General features: G+C 47.5%; 1 protein-coding gene across 9 annotated transcripts in view; it reads left to right on the plus strand.

The window, feature by feature from the left end:
• EP300 (E1A binding protein p300) overlaps nucleotides 1-19,971 on the plus strand; it is a 744,806-nt gene that overhangs the window by 346,675 nt on the left and 378,160 nt on the right. For 7 of the 9 annotated variants that reach the window (XM_069654423.1, XM_069654428.1, XM_069654427.1 and 4 more), the window contains exon 11: nucleotides 6,914-6,991. The exons of the other annotated variants lie outside the window; for them this stretch is intronic. In XM_069654423.1, the coding sequence (XP_069510524.1) occupies nucleotides 6,914-6,991 (78 nt within the window). The remainder of the gene's footprint in view (nucleotides 1-6,913; nucleotides 6,992-19,971) is intronic. 9 annotated transcript variants of the gene reach the window in all.

Consider the following 19,971-nt stretch of genomic DNA (forward strand, 5'->3'; position numbering starts at 1 on the left):
TCCACCTTTAAGCGCTCGTCTGAAGAGTGTTCTTACTTTAAAATCCCTTTTAATTTCACAGTTTCTGAAAGGGCTCACTAATGTGTTCCCTCCGTCACCTTTCCTGGTGCCCGGTTGGGATTTGAACCTTGTTAAGTTTCTTATGGGTGCTCCGTTTGAGCCTTTACATTCTTGCCCTTTGAGGCTGTTAACTCTGAAAACTGTGTTTTTAGTTGCGGTTACTTCCGCTCGCAGAGTGAGTGAGTTACAGGCACTTTCAGTTAAGCCACCCTTCACTGTATTTCACAAGGACAGGGTTGTCCTTAGAGTTCGTCCTTCTTTTCTTCCGAAGGTAGTGACGGAATTTCATTTGGCCCAGAAGGTTGTTCTTCCGGCATTCTATTCCTCCTCCGCATCCTGGTAAGGAAGAGGAGAGGCTCCATAGGCTTGATCCTAGGAGAACTTTAAGCTTTTATGTTTCACGCATGTCCCGGGTCAGAGTGGACGATCAACTCTTTATTGGTTACGCTGGAAAGCATTTGGGGCAAGCTGTGACGAAACAGACTTTGTCTCGCTGGATTATTTTGGCCATCTCGGAGTGCTACCGCTTGGCGGGTAAGGACCCACCGGCTGGCTTGCGGGCCCATTCTACCAGGGGTATGGCTGCGTCTACTGCCCTGCAGAGGGGTGTTCCTATTCGCAACATCTGTGATGCAGCCACCTGGGCTTCATTACATACATTTGTACGTCACTATTCCCTCAATTCCATCCAAGCACAGGATCTGGCCTTTGGCAAGGCGGTCCTTTGCTCTGCTATTTGATTGGCTATTCTAAATTTTGATTCTAAATTCTTTCCCTCCTCCTTGCTCTGGTACTGCTTTGGGAGTCTGTCATAGATATAGAATATGTCGGAGGACCCAATGCCCTCGAAGAACAAGTTACTTTCTTACCTGGTAACGTTCTTTCGATGAGATGGTCCGACGACGTATTCCATATCGCTCCCGCCCTGCCTTCCCCGCTGCAGAATTTCTTTTGCGATTGCAGCTTACGTTCCGCAAGGCTTTGTGTCTGACTGGCAGTTGACTAGTGTCACACGTTCTGGGGGAAAAAACTACAACTGAGGCTACGGGCGTCGTGCGTCCTACTTATCACATCGGATGACGTCGGACGAGGCCCTCGACGACGTCACATCGACGTCATCGACGCAGACGCCGAAAAAAGTTTCCGAAGCAGCACCGCTGTGGTGATTACATGTCATAGATATGGAATACGTCGGACCATCCCATCGAAAGAACGTTACCAGGTAAGAAAGTAACTTGTTCTTTTTTTTATAGAGCTTCGGTTCCAGGCGGATGTCCATGCTTGATCTGAGTGTTCTTGTTTGATGTATTCGCAGTTTGTCTCTTAGGAACTCGGCGCCTTCGTTGTGTACTGCTCTGTGCATAATGCACATTGTTTTGAATTTCATTCGTTGTTTTATTGGTAGCCAATGTAGTGTTTTCAGCGCTTGTGTTCTCTTGGGGGTAGTTTCAGAAGTAGTCTGGGTGCCGCGTTTTGAATGTTTTGTAGTTTTTTTAGGAGGCGTTCAGGCATGCCTAGGTATAGGCTACTGGCGTAGTCTACCTTGGACATGACGAGTGGGATGATGATGATGGCGGTTGTTTTGTTGGCGAAAGATAGGAACGGTAAGATTTTCTTTGCCTCTCGCAGGAGGAAGCTTTTCTTGACAAGAGCGTTTACGTGTGGCTCTAGCGTGAGATTATTGTCCATCAGAACCCCCAGGTTTTTTACAATTGTGAGGGTGTTGGGGTTTTCCCGAGTTCCCTTGGCCAAGGGATGAATTGGTTTTCTCCTCCATTTTTTGTGACAATCATTATTTCAGTTTTGCCTGGGTTGATTTTGAGGGAGTTGGAGTTCATCCAGAAGAATACCTTGCGGAGGCAGTTTTCTAGCATTGAGTATATTTCCGGGTTGTCTTGTATTTTGAAGATTTGTGTATCGTCAGCGTAGTTGTAGCAGGTGAGTCCGTGGCTTTTGATGATTCTGATAAGTAGATACAGGTAGATGTTGAGTAGTAGCAGGGAGAAGGATGATCTTTGTTGTACTCCACAGGTGGAATCTCTCGGGCTTGATTTGAAGGGTTTCATCCATACGGTTGTCTGTTATTCCAACTCCTAATCTTGTTATGAGAGTGTCCTGGTCGACTGTGTCAAATGCTGCCGATAGGTCTAGAAGTATCAAGGCAGTGCTGTTGTCCGAGTCTGCGTTGAATTTTAGATCGTCCCATATTGAGAGTAGAGCTCATTCCGTTCCTCTGTGGTCTGAAGCCAACTTGTTCCTGTTCTAGTAGGCCGTGCTCTTCTATCAACTCTTGGGCTGTTTTGTATATGTACGTTTTGAGCAGCTTGGCTGTATGCGGTATGTTGGAGATGGGTCTGAAGTTGGAAAGGTCCTCTACGTTTCCCGCTGTATCTTTGAGTAGTGGCCTGATGTATGCAGTTTTGAAGGCTTGTGGCACTTTCCCAGTTGCGATCGAATGGTTGAGGACGTTCCTGTGATATTCCATGGGCGTTCATTGTTTAAGAATCGATTTGTATATGTCTGGTGGGCAGGCGTTTTTTGGGGGACCCTGAGTTATTGCTTTCATTCACTAGTTTGACGAATGTCTCCACTGATATTTCTGGAAGGCTTCGTAGTTCATTGGAGCGGTCTGCTAGATTGAAAGCTTGGCTGTTCGGTGGTGTTGCTTCTTTGTGCTGGTTAGGTGAAGGTCCGTGAAGGTTTCTTCGTTGAATTGGTCAGTTAGGTTCATGTTTTGGGTTGTTGGTTATGAGATTGTCGCCGTTATGTCCGGTATGGCGCGGCTGTCCTGTTCTTGTGATGTATGGGGTTGGACTCTAGCCACATTCTTTTTGGGTGTTCCGTCTTTTTCCTGGTTGTCCCGGGATGATGTTTGTTTCTTGATGTCTGTGTCGTTGGGGTATTCTGGTTCTAGGGTTGTTGGAGGTATGGTGTGAGATGTAAGGAATTTTCCCTTTGGAATTCTTTCCTGGTTGTTTTGGATTTTGGCGTAGTTTCCTCTATTTAAGGTCGTTGCTTTGGTGGTAGGTTGGATTTGTGTGCCTGTGTCCAGTGCGGCCTTGTCTTGTGCCTTTCTCGGCGTCCCTTTCTGGTCCTGGGGCTTTTTTGTTCTCAGTGCGGAGGAGCTGGTTGAGTAGTTGGCTGCTGTCTTGTGGTGGCCATGCTGGTATTTCTTCTTGTGTTGGTAGGATTTGGTGCTTTAGTGTTGTCTATTCTTCTGGTGGGTTGGTTTCTGTATCCTCCGAGTGCTGTCCGGTGGGGTTTTGGTACTGGGCGTACTATTGTCAGGGTTGTAGGTCAAAGTACAGTGCTGTCTATGTAGGTCTCTCGGAAAGGGTGAGGGCGGTAGAACTATTTTATCACGGTCTGGTCCTCGCTAGGAGTATGTTAAGGTGGTTAAGCTAGGTTTGTGCTTGAGACTAATTCTGACTATGTTCTTGAGTCTCGTATGGTAGGAGGGGCCTTAAGGAATATTGTAATCCCTATGAATCAAAGATTGGGAGCTGAGTCTTTGCTAAATTTGGGAGACCTGTATAGTGGGAGAGAGGTCTATCAATGCAATCTGAATATCATACAATACAGTTTGGGGACATAACCCCTGATAAAATTGGGAGACCTGCACGGTGGGTTGAGATGCCCCCTAATGCAATCCAAATATCACACAATACAGTCCAGTGACAGAACCCCTGCCAAATTTGGGAGACCTGTATAGTGGGAGTGAGGCCTATCCATTCAATCTTAATGTCCTACAATGCAATTTTGGAGTAGTCTCCATAATAGTTTTGGGAGACCTGTATAGTGGGAGGGAGGCCTAACAATGCAATCTGAATATCACACAATGCAATTTTGGGGACATAACCCCTGCTAAATTCGGGAGACCTGCATAGTGGGAGAGAAGCCCATCAATGCAGTCCAAACATCGTGCAATGCAATTTTGGGGACCGAACCCACGCCAAATTTGGGAGACCTATAGAGTGGGAGAGAGGCCTATCAATGCAATCTGAATATGATGCAATACAATTTGGGAGTAGAGCCCCTGATACATTTTTGGAGACTTGTATAGTGGGATGGAGGCCTATCAATGCGATCAGAATATCATAGTATACAGTTTGGGGACAGAACCCCTGATCAGTTCAGGGGGACCTGTATAGTAGGGGAGAGAGCTATCGGTGCAATCTGAATATCATGCCATACAATTTGGGAACAGAGACCCTGCTAAATTTGGGAGGCCTGTTTATTGGGAGAGAGGCCTATCAATGCAATCTGAATATCATACAGTTTGTGTACAGAACCTCTGATAGATTTGGGGATTCTGTATCGTGGGAAAGGGGCCTAACGATGCAATCGGAATGTCATGCAATTCAATTTCAATTAAATGGTTGTGTAATAAATTAAGAAGTGTTTTTCCAAGAAACCTTGAGTATGTGTGTATCGGAATACTTGTTGTTGTAGACCTTTGTGCAACACCCTTACATGCTCCCATTCCCTCTTCAGATAAGCTTGGCTGCTCAGGTCGCTACCAAAAACTCTGTGGTACAGACTTATAACAAAGGTTGGTTTTGCTTTTCTCAAGCATGGGGTCTGGCATGGATTCACATGCTCATGAATAGTCTCCATCGTCAGGCTGGGAATCCTCAGTAAAGAAAAAAATCAATTTCATTTTCGTTTCTGAACTGTCTTTCTACTAATAACCAATCACTGGTCTCTGGGTCGATAGGCTGGAAATATGATTCCCTCCGGAGTGGCAGGGAAACTCTAGGCCCGGAAGTAGTCTCCACTGGGGTAGCCTCCACAAGCTCTGCCAGGGCCGCCATGACTCTTTCATTTAGTCCTTCGCCGGGTGAATCAGGGCCTTCACGACCATGGGTGTGTCTGGGGCCTCCACCTTCGGGGGAGGGTCACTGTCTCGCCCCCTCCTTGGCTTTCTCTGTCGGGATCGACCAGGGCTTCTCCCGAAGCTTACCCGGGTTCTCAGACTTCCTTTTCCCCGAGCCAGAGCGTTGGCTCGTGGATGTCAGTGACATTGCGCCCTGCCTGGCAGCCGAGGAGCCCGAACCAACAGCGCTCACGGTGCTTTGCCTTTTTTTGGGCCCCCGTTGCCAGAGCACCCTCAAAGATCTTAGAAGACCGCTCAGACTTCTCACCTGCTGCTGGGCTCTTCCCCTCCAGCCAGTTAGTGAGTCAAGTCTGACGGTCCTTCAATGTCTGGACGGACATTTTCTTACACAACGCGCAGTCCTCTTCCACGTGTGAATTGTCGTCGTGAAGGCAGTAGAGGCACCGGGAGTGCTCATCCTCCTTGAAGATATTCTGTAATCCACATCCTGGGCAGATCCTAAACAGCTTGGATCCAACCGGCGTCGGGTCTCCTTTGTCCCGGACATGTTCACGGAGGCTATGCCTCAAAGGCTTTATGGAATCCTCCAAGAAGAGAAAACGTGATGAAAATTCGCCCTTGAGGGGCGTAGAAAAATTCCAAAACGGGTCCCTGTTTATCAGAAGAAGAATCGGTGGAGCTTGAGGCTCGAATTGACCGAAACAGAAGAGTAAACTCTTAAAAAGCAAAACGCAGTAAAAGCTTGAGCTATAGCATGAGGACTCCCAACACTTCAATGTGCGGTAAAAATGTGAAGATCGCTGCCAGAGGGGCTTAGGTAGAGGGCAGTCATTGGCTGGGGGCAGTATGACCCAGAGACCAGTCTTTGGTTATTAGTAGAACGACAGTTCAGAAACAAAACTGATTCTTTTTACTGAGGATTCCCAGCCTGACTGGGAATTTTCATGAGCATTTGAATCCATGCCAGACCCATGCTGGACAACAGTTACAGTTAAGTAACTTGTTACTTTTACTATAAAACCTTGAGTATAGGTGTTATTTGGATACTTACCATTGTGAATCTGTTACATCTCTACAGCTCATATTTACCCCTCTTGAGATAAGTGTGGCTGCTCAGTCACTCTACCAACTTGTGTAGTACAGACTTATACCAATAGTTGGGTTACCTATTATCAAGAAGACAAGGCTGTTGTAGTCTCCCACAGGGTTACTACATACAATCTTGCCTAACGATGTGTGTGATAATAGTTGTGTGATAATAGTTGTGTGATAATAGTTGTGTGATAATAGTTGTGTGATAATAGTTGTGTGATAATAGTTGTGTGATAATAGTTGTGTGATAATAGTTGTGTGATAATAGTTGTGTGATAATAGTTGTGTGATAATAGTTGTGTGATAATAGTTGTGTGATAATAGTTGTGTGATAATAGTTGTGTGATAATAGTTGTGTGATAATAGTTGTGTGATAGTTGTGTGATAATAGTTGTGTGATAATACATAACCTGAGGTTTTCATTGCTTAGAGCAGGGGACTGAGACCTGGTCTACGCTACCCATGACCACTACCTATCGATTATGCTGGCTAGGGTTGTTTGCATAACATCTGGAGAGCCAAAGTTTGCAGACTTCCCTGGCCTTGAAGATTTACAAAGACCAAATAACTATTTGTCTACCTTTTTGGGTCTAACTAGAATTATTTGAGTGCTTGGTTTGTCTTTGTAGGCCTAGGCACTCCCACAACCTTCCTAAGCCTTTCTGCTCTGCTACACTATCTTGACTGTTTGGCTAGACCTCAATGTCCTTCCTGTGTCTTTGCTAATCTTTGTCTGTGGCTTCCCACATATCTGTTTCTTGCTGTAGCTCAGCCAAGTGAAAAGATCCCCGAACACGAGTATGTCCCATTCACTGTGGGGTCTGAACAGGACTGCTGTCTCGAGGGGCGCTAACCATCTGTATTGTTGCTAGTGTCTGAGAGATCCCATTCATGATGGCGATTGACTGGTTAGTTTTCTTTCAGATGGTCCTCTTCCTGACCCAGGTATGATTCGGGCTAATGTACCCAGTCAGATGATGAACCGCATTCAGAGCCAGCAAGGTAAGCTTGAATTGACATGTCCTTGCAGCATCTCTGTTCAGGTAGTACGCCAATCCGATCAACCTTGACTACATTCTTATGTATGACGTGACCCACCTGTATCCACCACATGATTTTGCATGTCTTTGCCTTCACCATAAGTCTGTTCATGATTTTACCCTGTTGACCTTCAACCAAGATACCTTGTATGCCTTCACAGCATGTTATGTCTGTTCCTGAATCTGCTTTCTTTTTCATAATTTTGAGGGTGAATGTCCTAAACTGATATTTGTTGGGTAGGAATTGGTGCAGTCGCACTGTGAGACTACATAACTTATCTGCATGGTATTAGGCAAACCACCTTTTGGTATAGGTCTGTACTACAAAAGTTGGTAGTGTGATTGAGCAGCCAGGCCCATCTCAAGAGGGGTAAATGTGAGCTGTAGAAATTAAATCCATAAATACAAATAGCCAAGTAACCCACTGAAGGTTTCAGTTATAAATATCAAAATTTCAGACAGGCTTCCGTAGGGCCCATTCCATGTCTCTACATGGCCTTGTGTTTAGAATTATGCAAGAAACAACTTGGGTCTACCCCTGAAGCTTCTATGTATATAGCATCTATTGGCCAGTCATCTGCCATTGAGCGTGCAAGACTTTGGGGAAATTTGAAAATGCTGGGGCATTCCAAGTGGTTTATTGGAACTTGTTAGGACAGTTTTTCTGAAGTCCAACTAAGGGCTTGGTAAAGATTTAACTGAGGCAGTACAAGACTCCACTCTTAGCGTAACGCTGTTCCACCTAAATTCAGGGTAGCATAGACAGAGCAGCCAGACTTATCTTGAGAGGGCTGTAGAATCCGTACAAATGAAATTGTAACGCATGGTTCAAAGAAACACAAACACAATAATTGTACAAATATCTTTTTACATTTTTTATTTATTGATTTCATTTTATTGCAATTTTTACAATAAACTCAATCCCATAACATTCCTCCTCGCTCCCTCCCCCGAACGTCTCAAGTCCATACAGTTTGTATTTCCTTTCATCAGAATCTCTTCTGTGACCTTAAATCGTTTGCCTTTGGGTCTTTAAATCTTTAGCTCTTTCTCAATGATCATAGCTTTCGGTTCCGATGAGCTAGTCATATTGTAGAGCTGTTCTTCACCCACACAAGTTTTGAGCGGACATTTTTTTTTTAAAAACTTTCTTTATTAGCATTTTGCTTAACTGCAGAACCAACAATTCCCATACCCCCAAACACCCCTCAACCCGGTACTCCTACACTGGTGCAGAACTTAACCATGACAAGGCAAGCAACAAATGACTTGCAAACCTGATGCTATTAGCGCGAACGTGGCACTAATCTGAACTCGATGGGTTCAGTAGTTCATGGACAACAAACTCAGGAGGCTTAGGTTCCAAAAGGCTATCTGTCCAGCTCCTTGCGTCCCAGTATTCCCCAAAATCCCATGCCCATGATGGTCTCAGCTCGGCCACCAAAGACGTGAAATCCCCCTCTATGGGGAGGGCGCACGCACGGCCCCCTGCGGGGAGCATGGTTCAGAGCCCCCCCCCCCCCCTCTTGGCTGCCTGAGGAGATATAGCGTGTATGCATCCCATATATGGCGACCTCCCCAAGCACTCCTTTGCATTGCGCCCCACCTGGTCTCCATGTCATTGCAGTACAAAATGTCCTCGGACCACTGGGCCGGCAAGGGGCTCCGTTTCTTACCCCACCCCATAGCTATTCTGCTCTTTGCCAGGATGATAAGCAGACCCGCCAGCTTCCGAGTCTCTTTAGGAACTTGTTTAGTATACCCCTGCAGCGCCATCATGGGGTCCGGTGTGAGCTGCTGCCCCATAATTTCCCCAATCACCTGAAGCACATGCATCCAGAATTGCTTGAGTTCCCTGCACTCCCATGCCACATGGAGAAAGCCTGCATCCTCCTGTCCACATCTGACACAGGCACTGGACCTCTGGGGGAGGTATTCTTTCAACTGGGCCGGAGAGTAATAGTATTGGTGTAGGAACTTGAAATGGATCCATTTAAAATTGTATTGATTGCACCCCTATGGACCATTTCACAACAGTAGTCCCATGTGATCTCTGGTATTTCCCTCTCCAATGTCTTCTCCCACATCTCCCGTGGTGACCTCACAGCTAACTGTCTGTTTCCCAAAACCATTGCATACATCCCAGAGACTACCCTCCGCCCCAGTCCCCCCCTATCACCTTGTCAAGCATTACCACCGCTTGGGGTTGCAAAGGAAAGGACGGAAACAGCCGCTGCAGCGCCACCTTCAACCTAAAGTACAAAAACATCCAGCGCTGAGAGAACTCCTTTCTTCCTCAGCTGAGCGAGGGATATGAACTTCCCCTCCGGGAACAAATCTCCAAACTCAGTTACTACCAACCTCTTCATCAACGCCACAAACCGAGCTTCACTAGTTAGGGGAACATCCGAGATAAATATGACTGGGAGCTTTGGTGAAAACAGTATACTGCCCCCTAGGCTTACGTTCCAGACTTAACCAAGCTCCACACGTCAATTCGATCGGATTTCGGGTTCTCTGTGGGCGGTTCGGAGCAGTTAAAATAATTACCTCAATAACGCTCGAGATGCAATAGATCTCTCTATTTCCACATGCCTGCGCTCAGCCGCCATCCCATACCAATACCGGAGATAACTTGCTTGCACCACATTGTAATATAATTCAAAATCTGGCAGGGCCAGCCCCCCTTTCCGAACAGGTGCAATGAGTTTATCCCGCGAGACCCATGCCTGCTTGCCAACCCAGATAAATTTCAACACCATCGAACGGAGATCTCTGAAGTATCTCCCGGGCACTTTTATTGGTGCATTAAAAAACACATACGGAATCTGGGGAGAATAGACATTTTGATGACAGAAATCCTCCCGAGCAAGTTAAGGGGGAGTGAGCCCCACCTCTGTAACGCCTACCTGGCCGACTCAAGTGCCTCCCCATAATTACTGCGGTAGACCACCCCCTCATCTCTAGCTATTGTGATTCCCAGGTATCTGGTGCTAAGTAGGTCCCACTGAAAGCGCCACCTATCCTGAAACCTACTCAATCCGTCTGCCAGCGGAAATATGACGGATTTGCTGGGATTCACTAACAGCCCTGACAGTTCCCTGAATTGTTGAAAGTCTAGCATGATCGGGTCCAGGTTGACTTCCGGTAGTCGGATGAACAAAACCATGTCATCCGCATAAAACAAAATTACTACTGTGTGGGTATGGAGCTGAATGCCCCGGTGTAGATACCGCTTTCTAACCATTTCAGCCCACGGCTCTATTGCTAGGGCAAATAACAGAGGGCATAGGGGGCAACCCTGGCGTATCCCCCTCTCAAGTGGGATTAGTTCGTTTGTCTGCCCATTCACCCTTATTCTAGCCTTTTCCATATAGTAGTGACACTAAGGAGATGAAGGACCCTCCCAAGCCCAAACTTCGCAGCACCGCGAACAGAAACAGCCAGATCATCTCTCAGCAGAGCCGCCATGAGCCCAAACATCCCCCGCAGCCCATATGACCTCGACCGTTCGGGGAATAAATCCCGCCTGATCAGCCCTAACTAAGGTTGGCATCAGCGGCGCCAATCTTGCTGCTAGGATTTTGGCCAAGATTTTATTCAGGTTAATATGCGATATCGGACGATACGAAGAGTAGTCCTCCCCGGGTTTCCCAGGCTTCAACAACACAACCACTACTGCCTCCCGTAAGGAGTCCGGCAACCGACCCATAGACAGCCTCTTGATATACCCGTAATAAATATGCTGCCAGTTTGTCAATATAGAATTTATAAAATTTGACTGTAAAGCCGCCAGACGCCGCCCCCCCCCCTCCCCAGGCAGCTCCTTAATGGCGCCCACTACTTCCAATGTCAACGGCCTATTCAACCACTCTCGCTGCTCCTCTGAACACCAATATAGCTCCATGGTCAAGATAAGCATTCATATCTGTCAGACTAGACCGCACTTGGGTGGAGTATAGGTGGCCATAACATTTTTGGAATTCGCAGAGTATTGCCTCATCTTCAAAGTGATCTACCCCCCGCTCGTCTGTGATCACTGCAACTCTGCCCCCCCCCCCTTTACGCATTCCAATGGCTTTGGCTAGCGATCGTCCTGGGGCCTGACCCTCGCCATATCTCCGGGGTGCCGCTCTGTCCCATCCATACTTAACCGCCCGCTGGACTAGGGCATGAAACTCCTGAAGCTTCCGCATTATGCCCCCTTGTTGGGCCTGAGACTGGATGGGGGCTGCCTCCTGCAAGATACGTATCTCCTCCTCAGCTAGATCCCTTTGTATCACTGCTTCTTTTGCTATACATTCACCCCTAATCACACACTGAAAACCTTCCCATAAGGTGCCCACCGAGGATACCGACCCCTCATTAAGTTCAAAGTATTTATGGCACCCGATATTTCCTCCCTAAAAACGACGTCTGTAAGCTCTTCACTTTTGAATTTCCACTGGGGCCTTGTCCATGCACGCCCTCAAGTGAATAGTCAACAGAACGGGGGAGTGATCTGAAAGGGTGCGAACCAGAATTTCCACCCCCAAGGTCTGACCCATGAGCTTGTGGGATACCAGAAAATAATCCAGCCGTGCGGCTGAGTCATGTGGGGCAGAGAAGTGTGTAAACTGTTTTCCCAGCGGATTTCTCACCCTCCATACGTCCTGCACTCCCCACACAGTGAGCATACCTTGGATCCGGGCAGAGCTTCTGCTGCGCACGCGTAGGGCATTCCCCAGCCGATCCGTGGTCGATTCAAGCACCGAGTTAAAATCTCCCGCCCATAGGATTACTCCCTCGGCGATAGCTCCCGACTGCCTTTCGACCCAGTCTAAAGATTCCGTAGTGTCGTGATTGGGGCCATAGTAACAGATCGATGTATACAACCTCCCCTGGATGACCCCCTGCACCACCAGTGCTCTGCCTTCTTGATCCTTCAGGATGTTAGTCTGTCTAAACCCCACCAAGCTGTGCACCAATATGCATACACCCCTAGAATATGAGAAATAGGAGGAGAAATACCGCTGACAACCCCAGGTTTTACCAAAGTGAGACTCTGATTCTAACGTCAGATGGGTCTCCTGGAGAAAGGCCACTCCCACTTGGTGTCGTCGCAGATATTTTAGAACTTTCCGGCGCTTAGGCAGACTGTTAAGGCCTCTGACGTTCCAGGTCATGAATTTAAGTGTCGCCATTATTGAACAGCACAACGTACACCTTCCACTTGTCTCCTGTCCTCACAATTACCTGCACCCTCTGTACCGTTAAGTTCTCCCCCCCCCCCCCATTGAGCGGACATTGTAACTTAACCTCGTTCTAGTCTGGAGCCAGCCTTCCCTGACTCCATTCGAGGGGATGGCCTTAATCGTCCGCCATATAGTTGGTGTCTCATAAGTTGATTGTTTTTTCTGTCAGTCGGAGGATCTTGTTTATGAAAGAAACCGCTCCCATGACCCACGTTGTACTATCCCTGTTGATCATGGCCGACCATCTGCTCTCTGCATCTAATGTGCTGAGGTTGCGCAATAATTGTGTGAAGAAGAGTTTGTACTCTGTTCTCAACCCCAAGCACGACGTTGGTATGTGTCGAATAGTTTCCACCTGTCCTGGAGTTTGGCAGAATACATTCATTTGTTAAACTGACTCCTCGAATTGACTTAATCTTATTTGTCAGGATCTGGTTGAGGTGCATCCTCAAAGGTTTCTCTATTTTCTATTGGTAAATTTTACGAGGTAGGGCCGGAGCTGATTAAGTTTTCGGGTGATCGATGGAAAATCACCCACAAGTTTGTAAGCCTCCGCTTTTATCTTCTGTGCGGATCCAATTCAATTTGTGGAGTTTCTTCTTCACACTCATCCGGCTAGTCCTATAAGATCTTCTGTACAGGCTAGTTGTTATAGTTTCTTTCTGCTACGTTAGCCCACTTTATCAGCATCGGGCAGGTTTCTTTTAATGACTCCTGGTTAACAAGTTTCAGTATCTTTACAGTATCTGGAGACAATATTCTTCTGAACAGTATCAATTCTTTACTTTCCACTGCCGCTTGCAGTGAGGAAAGGCCCGATTCTCTATGAATTACGCAGATTGGTGTTAGGCAAATTCAGGATTTTTTTCCAGATCGATTCAAGCCTTTTACCAGAATTTCAGTGGGATATCTGGTGTTGCTTCCGCACCATAGGTAAGTGTAGGCGTGATTATTTTCTTTATAGAACTTGATTGCTGCCATCATGGAAAAACAAACATAATTCTTATCCAGCATTTTTGCCTGGGTTGCTAAAGCTTTCTTTCCCCATCAGTGCTTCTGGGGGGCAGGGGTCCTCTACCAAGCTGTTGCCGATGATAACTCCCAAGCATTTAAATGTCTGCACTTTTTCAATTTTGTTAGGGCCCAAGGTCCATGTGAAAAGTTCTTTGAGTTACCTTGTTGGAATGCCATTATTTTAGTTTGTTTGATTTATCTCCAACTTATTTTGATTCACATATCTCTGTAGGCTGTCCAGCTGCTGTTGCAGTCCTATTTTGGTCTGGTCGATCAAAACCAGATCAGCGTATAGCAATATGGGTACTTTCGCCTCACCGATTGTAAGAGGGAAGGTTCGCAGCTGGAGTTCGAAGTGCTGTATATCTGAAATGAAGAAATTATAAATTCCAGGGGCCAGTGGGCATCCCTGTTTTACTCCTTGTGATGTTGGAAATGCAGAGGATAGTAAGCCAGCACGATTTGGACACTTATCTTTGTGATGGTGTGCGAGGCAATTAACAGATTCAGCACTTCGTCCGAACACCTTGTGTTCAATTTTTAGCAAAGCAGGTTTCGATCCACCCAGTCGAAAGCTTGCGTAAGATCTACAAATGCAATAATGATTTTCCCTTTGCCATGGTGTGCTTTATTTTTTAGAAGGTTCAGTACCATGATGTTTGCCGATGTCCCAATAAATTTCATAAACCCAGTTTGAAATTGGTCAATTGAGTCTGACTCCCTAGTCCAATTATTGAAAAGACCCAAAGATTTTACCGATCACATCTAATAATGTGATCAGTCTGTAACTTCTTGGGGTCGTCATTATTGCCTTTTTTAAATACTGGCACTATTGTTGCCATTTTCCATGACTCAGGAATTTTTCTTTGTGCAGAAACTTTTTTTAATAGGGCGTGGATGAAGTGGGCCCATTCGTTTGGGAATTCTTTTAACATGATATTCATAAGACCATCCGGGCCTGGGCTCTGGACGGGTTTAATTTCATGATTTCGGCCACAATCTCGTCATCTTAATGGTCGAATGGCCACGGGTTCCCTTTGTCCACTGGTGTATCTGATTGGACCAGCTGAGTTTCTCCCGTGTAGAGTTTTGTGAAATGTTCTTGCCAGGTATTGACGTCATCCTGCCTATAAAGGCCGCGCGCAGCGTCCGTTGCTCAGTTCCGTTTTTCCGCGCTTACTCAGTGCCTCGGAATACCGTTGCTCAGTTCTTGTCAGATTAATCCTATTTACCTCGAGTCATTCGATCCGTACTCGATGGCTTCCTCGTCGGAACCGACAACTCCTCGATCCGGCTTCAAAAAATGCCGAGATTGTGGGAAAAAGATGTCGTTGACTGACCCTCACAGAGTTTGTCTGTGGTTTTTGGGAGCTGAACACCATTGTTCGGAATGCGAGGACTGTATGTCCATGACAGCTAAGGCCCTGACGGAGCGTAGGGGGAAGCTGGAGAAAGGTAAGACTTTTAAAGCTTCTTCTTCGTCGACGAAGTCGAGACACTCGTCTCCTCGTCACCATTCGCGCTCCAGGTCTCGGAGTGGGTCTCATCACTCCTCGAGATCGAAGCAATCGAAGAGGAGACGTCGAAGATCCCCCTTCTCCGTCTTCCTCTGTTTCGCCAAAAAGAATCCCTTGCCCTACGAAACATAGTTCCCGGGCTGAATGGGAGGAATTCCGCAAAAATATGATGAGCGTCTTCGAGAAAGCTGCCTCGACCCCCTCGAAGACTGCCGAGAGCGATGCTCTGGTCGAAAGACCCGAAGGTCAAAAACGCCACGAGTCGCAGTACCCGGCGAAGGAAACCTCTCGAGTGCGTCTCGAACCCTCGAGTAGGACTATGACCTCAAACCTTCCTCGAAGGTTCCGTCGACATCGTCGACGAGGGTTCCGTCGACGTCGATGTCTTCGACGTTGTCGAAGGGACCTTCGACGCACGGGTCTGTCGACTCGACGCCAGCTTCGACACCGGCGTCGACACCAAGAAAAGTCACGGTTACGACACACCCAGTGACTATCCCCAGGTCCTCGACATCGATGGCTTCGAGATTGTCGAGTAGAATTCCAATTCTGTCGAGGTCTTCGAGGCCTCCGCCTTTGTTTTCGACGCCACGCTCGAAGCCTTTGGCGTCGACGACATCGACGTTTTCGAGGCCGATAATGACAAGTTCGGCACCCTCTGCCTTGGAAATGGGATTTACTCCCTTTATGAGTTCAGAACAATTGAGAACTATGTCCTCAATTTTGGAAGAGGGTGAATTGTCTGAACAGGAAGACACATTTGAGTTGCAGGGACCTGTAACCCCAATTAGAGAGGAATTTTCCTCTGAAGAATGCAGGTTAAAGGATCTTCATGATTCCTTACATGAGGCAAGTGGGTTAGACACTTCCCCTGAGGTGGAGTTTGCTAGGCCAGACCCGGGGGAGCATGCTGAAACCCCCTATAGAGCCTTAATGGCCAGGATCAGAGTTCATGGGGTGGTCTGCACCTTCACAATCTTTCCAACAAGATGACCTCACGGATATTCTTGATAAAGGCCCACAGGAGGATCCTGTGGTGCCTTTTCATAAAGCTCTTCAGAGGAAGATCATGACAAACTGGGAAACCCCAGATGTCGTACCAGCAGTAAATAAAAAACTGTCTACAAAGTACAGGGTATCTTCTACAGACCCGGAGTTTTTGTCTAAACACCCATCCCCAGAAAGTCTGGTGGTACAGGCAGCATCCTCTACCGATGTCAAGACGGCTTATCCTACCGTCCCACAGGACAGGGACGATAAAAAATATGATGCTATGGCAAAGAAAGTCTTTTCAGCATGTAGCATGGCGTTAAAATCTGTTAATGCTACTTGCACCCTTGCTAGGTTCAGCCATACACTTTGGGAGTGTGCTTCTACAGCGGCTGACTGCATCCCAGAGGGAGAAGAAAGGGATGTGTTATACAGGACGGTAAAGACGCTATGTGCGAATCCCTCCAGACGGGCATTGATTCGGCTGACAGTATCAGCAGAGCAATGGCGGCAAGTACATCAACCAGGAGATTCGCTTGGTTGAGAGTCTGGTTTTGCCCCAGATGTGCAAGCCAGGCTCTTGAACATGCCATTCGATGGCTCTTCTTTGTTCGGGAAAAAGGCGGATGACAGTTTAGAGAAACTGCAAATTTCAAAAGCAGCAGCAAAATCCCTAGGAGCTGCAATCCGTCAGACTCCCTTTCGTCCCACAGGAACCTCTGCGAGGGGCAAGTCCTTTCGCTTCTACTCCGCATTCGGAAGAGGTAGAGGACGACCGGCTCAAAGGGAACAAAGAAGAACTACCCGAGGTGGACGGGGTAGATATTCAAAAGCCGCAGCAACAGCAGGTGCCTCTTTACCATCGGCATCTGCATCAGCCGCCCCAAAACCACTCTGAGGACTTCCCTCACAGGACACCTATAGGAGGCGGGTTGACTCAACATCTGGCGGTATGGCAGGATATCACGTCAGATGCTTGGGCATTGGAAACAGTTGCCCAAGGTTACTGCCTGCCTTTCCTACGTATACCTCAGTCATCCACCGGGGATCAGCTCTCAGAAAGCTCCAGATCCGCTCCTCTTGCAGGAAATTTTGGACCTGCTAGAGAAAGGTGCCATAGAACCGGTACCTGTAGCGGAGAGGAACAAGGGCTGGTACTCCCCTTACTTTCTCATTCCAAAGAAAGACGGAGGACTGAGACCCATCTTGGACTTGGGAGAATTGAACAAATTCCTCAGAAAAGACAAATTCAAGATGGTCACTCTTTCTCAGATCCTCCAGGCCCTTCAGTTCCAGGACTGGTTGGTATCTCTGGACCTTCAGGACGCTTATTTCCATGTGCCTATCCATCTCAAACACAGGAAATACCTGAGGTTCGCAATTGGCAACTCTATCAATTTCGAGTGCTGCCATTTGGGCTGACCTCCGCCCGAGGGTCTTCAAGTTAATGTCGGTAGTGGCTGTAAGTCTAAGGAGGGAAGGGATTCACGTCTACCCCTACCTGGACGATTGGTTGATCAGGGCTGTTTCTTCGGAACAAGCTCAGATCGAGCTAAATCACGTGTGCCACTCCCTTCACAGACTGGGCTTCTCCCTCAATTTAAAGAAGTCACAAATGATACCATCGCAGAGACTCCAGTTCATAGCAGCGATCCTGGACACTTCCCTGGGAAAAGCCTCGCCACCAGAGGTGAGGGCTCAAGATATTCTACAGATGGTTACCAAGTTCCAACATGCCCAACGTCTCCCAGCCTTCGACTTTTTGAGGTTGCTAGGCCTCATGGCATCCTGCATTTTCCTAGTGCCAGAGGCTCGCCTGAGAATGAGATCCCTCCGGTGGGCACTGAGGACTCAGTGGTCACAATTCTCAGGGAGAATGACAGATCTTCAGGTTCCCGGCAGGGTGGCTCGAGACCTTCAGTGGTGGGCCTGTCATGAGAACATTCTGAAAGGAGAACAGTTTTGGCAACCCTGGCCAGAGATAACAGTAGTCACGGATGCCTCACTCACGGGGTGGGGAGCCCACGCCAACGACTTGACCATCAGCGGTCGTTGGTCTCCATCGGAGTCCAGACTACATATCAACCTGTTAGAGCTGAGAGCCATCAGACTTGCGCTGAAGGCGTTCCTGCCAGCTGTACAAGGGAAGAACGTCCTGATAATGACGGACAACACGGTGGCCATGCATTACCTCAACAAAATAGGAGGCGTAGGATCACTACCCCTGTGCAGAGAGGCGATGCAGCTCTGGTTTTGGGCAATCCAAGAAGGAATCTCTCTATTGGCAGTTCACCTTGCCGGAGAGAAGAACTTGACAGCGGACGCTCTGAGCAGGCATAACAGTCTCCCACGAGTGGGAGCTAGCTCAGGAAGTCATTCAAGAGATCTTCGCCCTTTGGGGAACCCCTCGGGTAGATCTGTTCGCCACCAGCCTAAACAGGAAATGCGACCTGTTCTGCTCAAGGGAATTACCCCCGAGAGGAGCTCTGGGAGACGCGTTCATAGTGGACTGGGAGTTTCCGCTTCTGTACGCGTTCCCACCGGTCCCTGTCATTCCTCAAATGATCAGGAGGTTGAGAAGATTCCGGCGAACCATGATCCTAATTGCCCCGGATTGGGTCAGGAGAACGTGGTTCCCGGACCTTCTAGACTTGTCCATCTGCCCTCCAATTCGACTTCCACTCAGAGAGAACCTACTCTCACAGAAGGGAGGTCAGGTTCTCCATCCAGACATCAAAACCTTCACGCTTGGCTTCTGAAAGGCTGAGGTACAAGGATTGGGACCTCCCTGATGTTTATGGAGGTGTTGCTTTCGGCAAGGAGGCCAGCAACAAAGTCTTTATACCGCTGCCGTTGGAACAGAGTTTGCAGCTGGTGTAGAGAACAGAACATCGACCCTTTTTCATGTGGTACACCAATGGTTTTGTCCTTCCTACTATATTTGGCAAATTCAGGCCTTCAAGTTGGCACCATTAAGGGCTATCTCGCAGCGCTATCCATCTTTAAGCGTACTGCGGAAGAACCATCCTATTTCAAATTACACTTGGTAATACAGTTTCTAAAGGGGTTAACCAATGTTTATCCCCCAAGACCATTCCCTATGGGATTTAAACTTAGTACTAACTTTCCTGATGGGCACACCTTTCGAACCTCTCCATTCTTGTTCGTTAAGATTCCTTACCCTTAAAACTGTTTTATTAATAGCACTTACATCTGCTAGAAGGGTGAGAGAATTACAAGCTCTTTCTTGTAAACCCCCTCACACAATATTTCACAAAGACAAAGTTGTCCTGCAAGTGAAGCCTAATTTCCTCCCAAAGGTGGTTTCTGAATTCCATATTTAGTTTTTACATCAGTATACTAGCCAGGATAAGACAGGCAGACCAGCTGTTTGTAGGTTACGCAGGTCACAAGCTGGGGTTGCCAATAACTAAGCAGACCATTTCCAGATGGATCATTCTAGCCATTCTGGAATGTTATAAACTGGCAGGGAAAGAGCCCCCTCAAAACCTTAGGGCTCATTCGACCAGAGGTATTGCAGCTTCATCGGCCCTCAAGAGGCGTGTCGGTTAAAGACATCTGTGCGGCCGCTACATGGTCGTCTGTCCATACCTTTACACGTTTTTACAATTTGGATTCCTCCTCCAGTCAAGAGACTAGGTTTGGGAGGGCTGTACTGCATTCTATTCATCAATAGAAGACAGCGTGAAGTCAGTACTCCCTCCTCCGATAATAGAATACTGCTATGGGAGCCTATCTAAGATGAGGAATACGTCGGAGGACACAATCCCTTCGAAGAACAAGTTACTTCTTACCTTGTAACGTTCTTTCGGCGGGTGGTTCCTCCGTATTCCTCATCGACCCTCCCATCCATTCCCGCAGTTTTACTTCCCTTGTTGTTGCAGCTTACGTTCCTTCAGGGTGATTAGTTTAGTTCAGAAAGTATTATTGTGGGCTACAAAACGGAACTGAGCAACGGACGCTGCGCGCGGCCTTTATAGGCAGGATGACGTCGATACGGCGGCTGTCGAGGGACATCGACTCGGAGGATGTCGACGCGCAGCGCCCTCTAGAGAAAAAAATTTCCAAGGCCAGCAGAGCTGGAAGGAGATATCTAAGATGAGGAATACGTCGAAGGAACATCCCGTCGAAAGAACGTTACAAGGTAAGAAGTAACTTGTTTGTCT

Source organism: Ambystoma mexicanum, chromosome 3q, assembly GCF_040938575.1.
Source record: "Ambystoma mexicanum isolate Mex_15411 chromosome 3q, UKY_AmexF1_1, whole genome shotgun sequence".
In the NCBI taxonomy this organism is placed as follows: Eukaryota; Metazoa; Chordata; class Amphibia; order Caudata; family Ambystomatidae; genus Ambystoma; species Ambystoma mexicanum.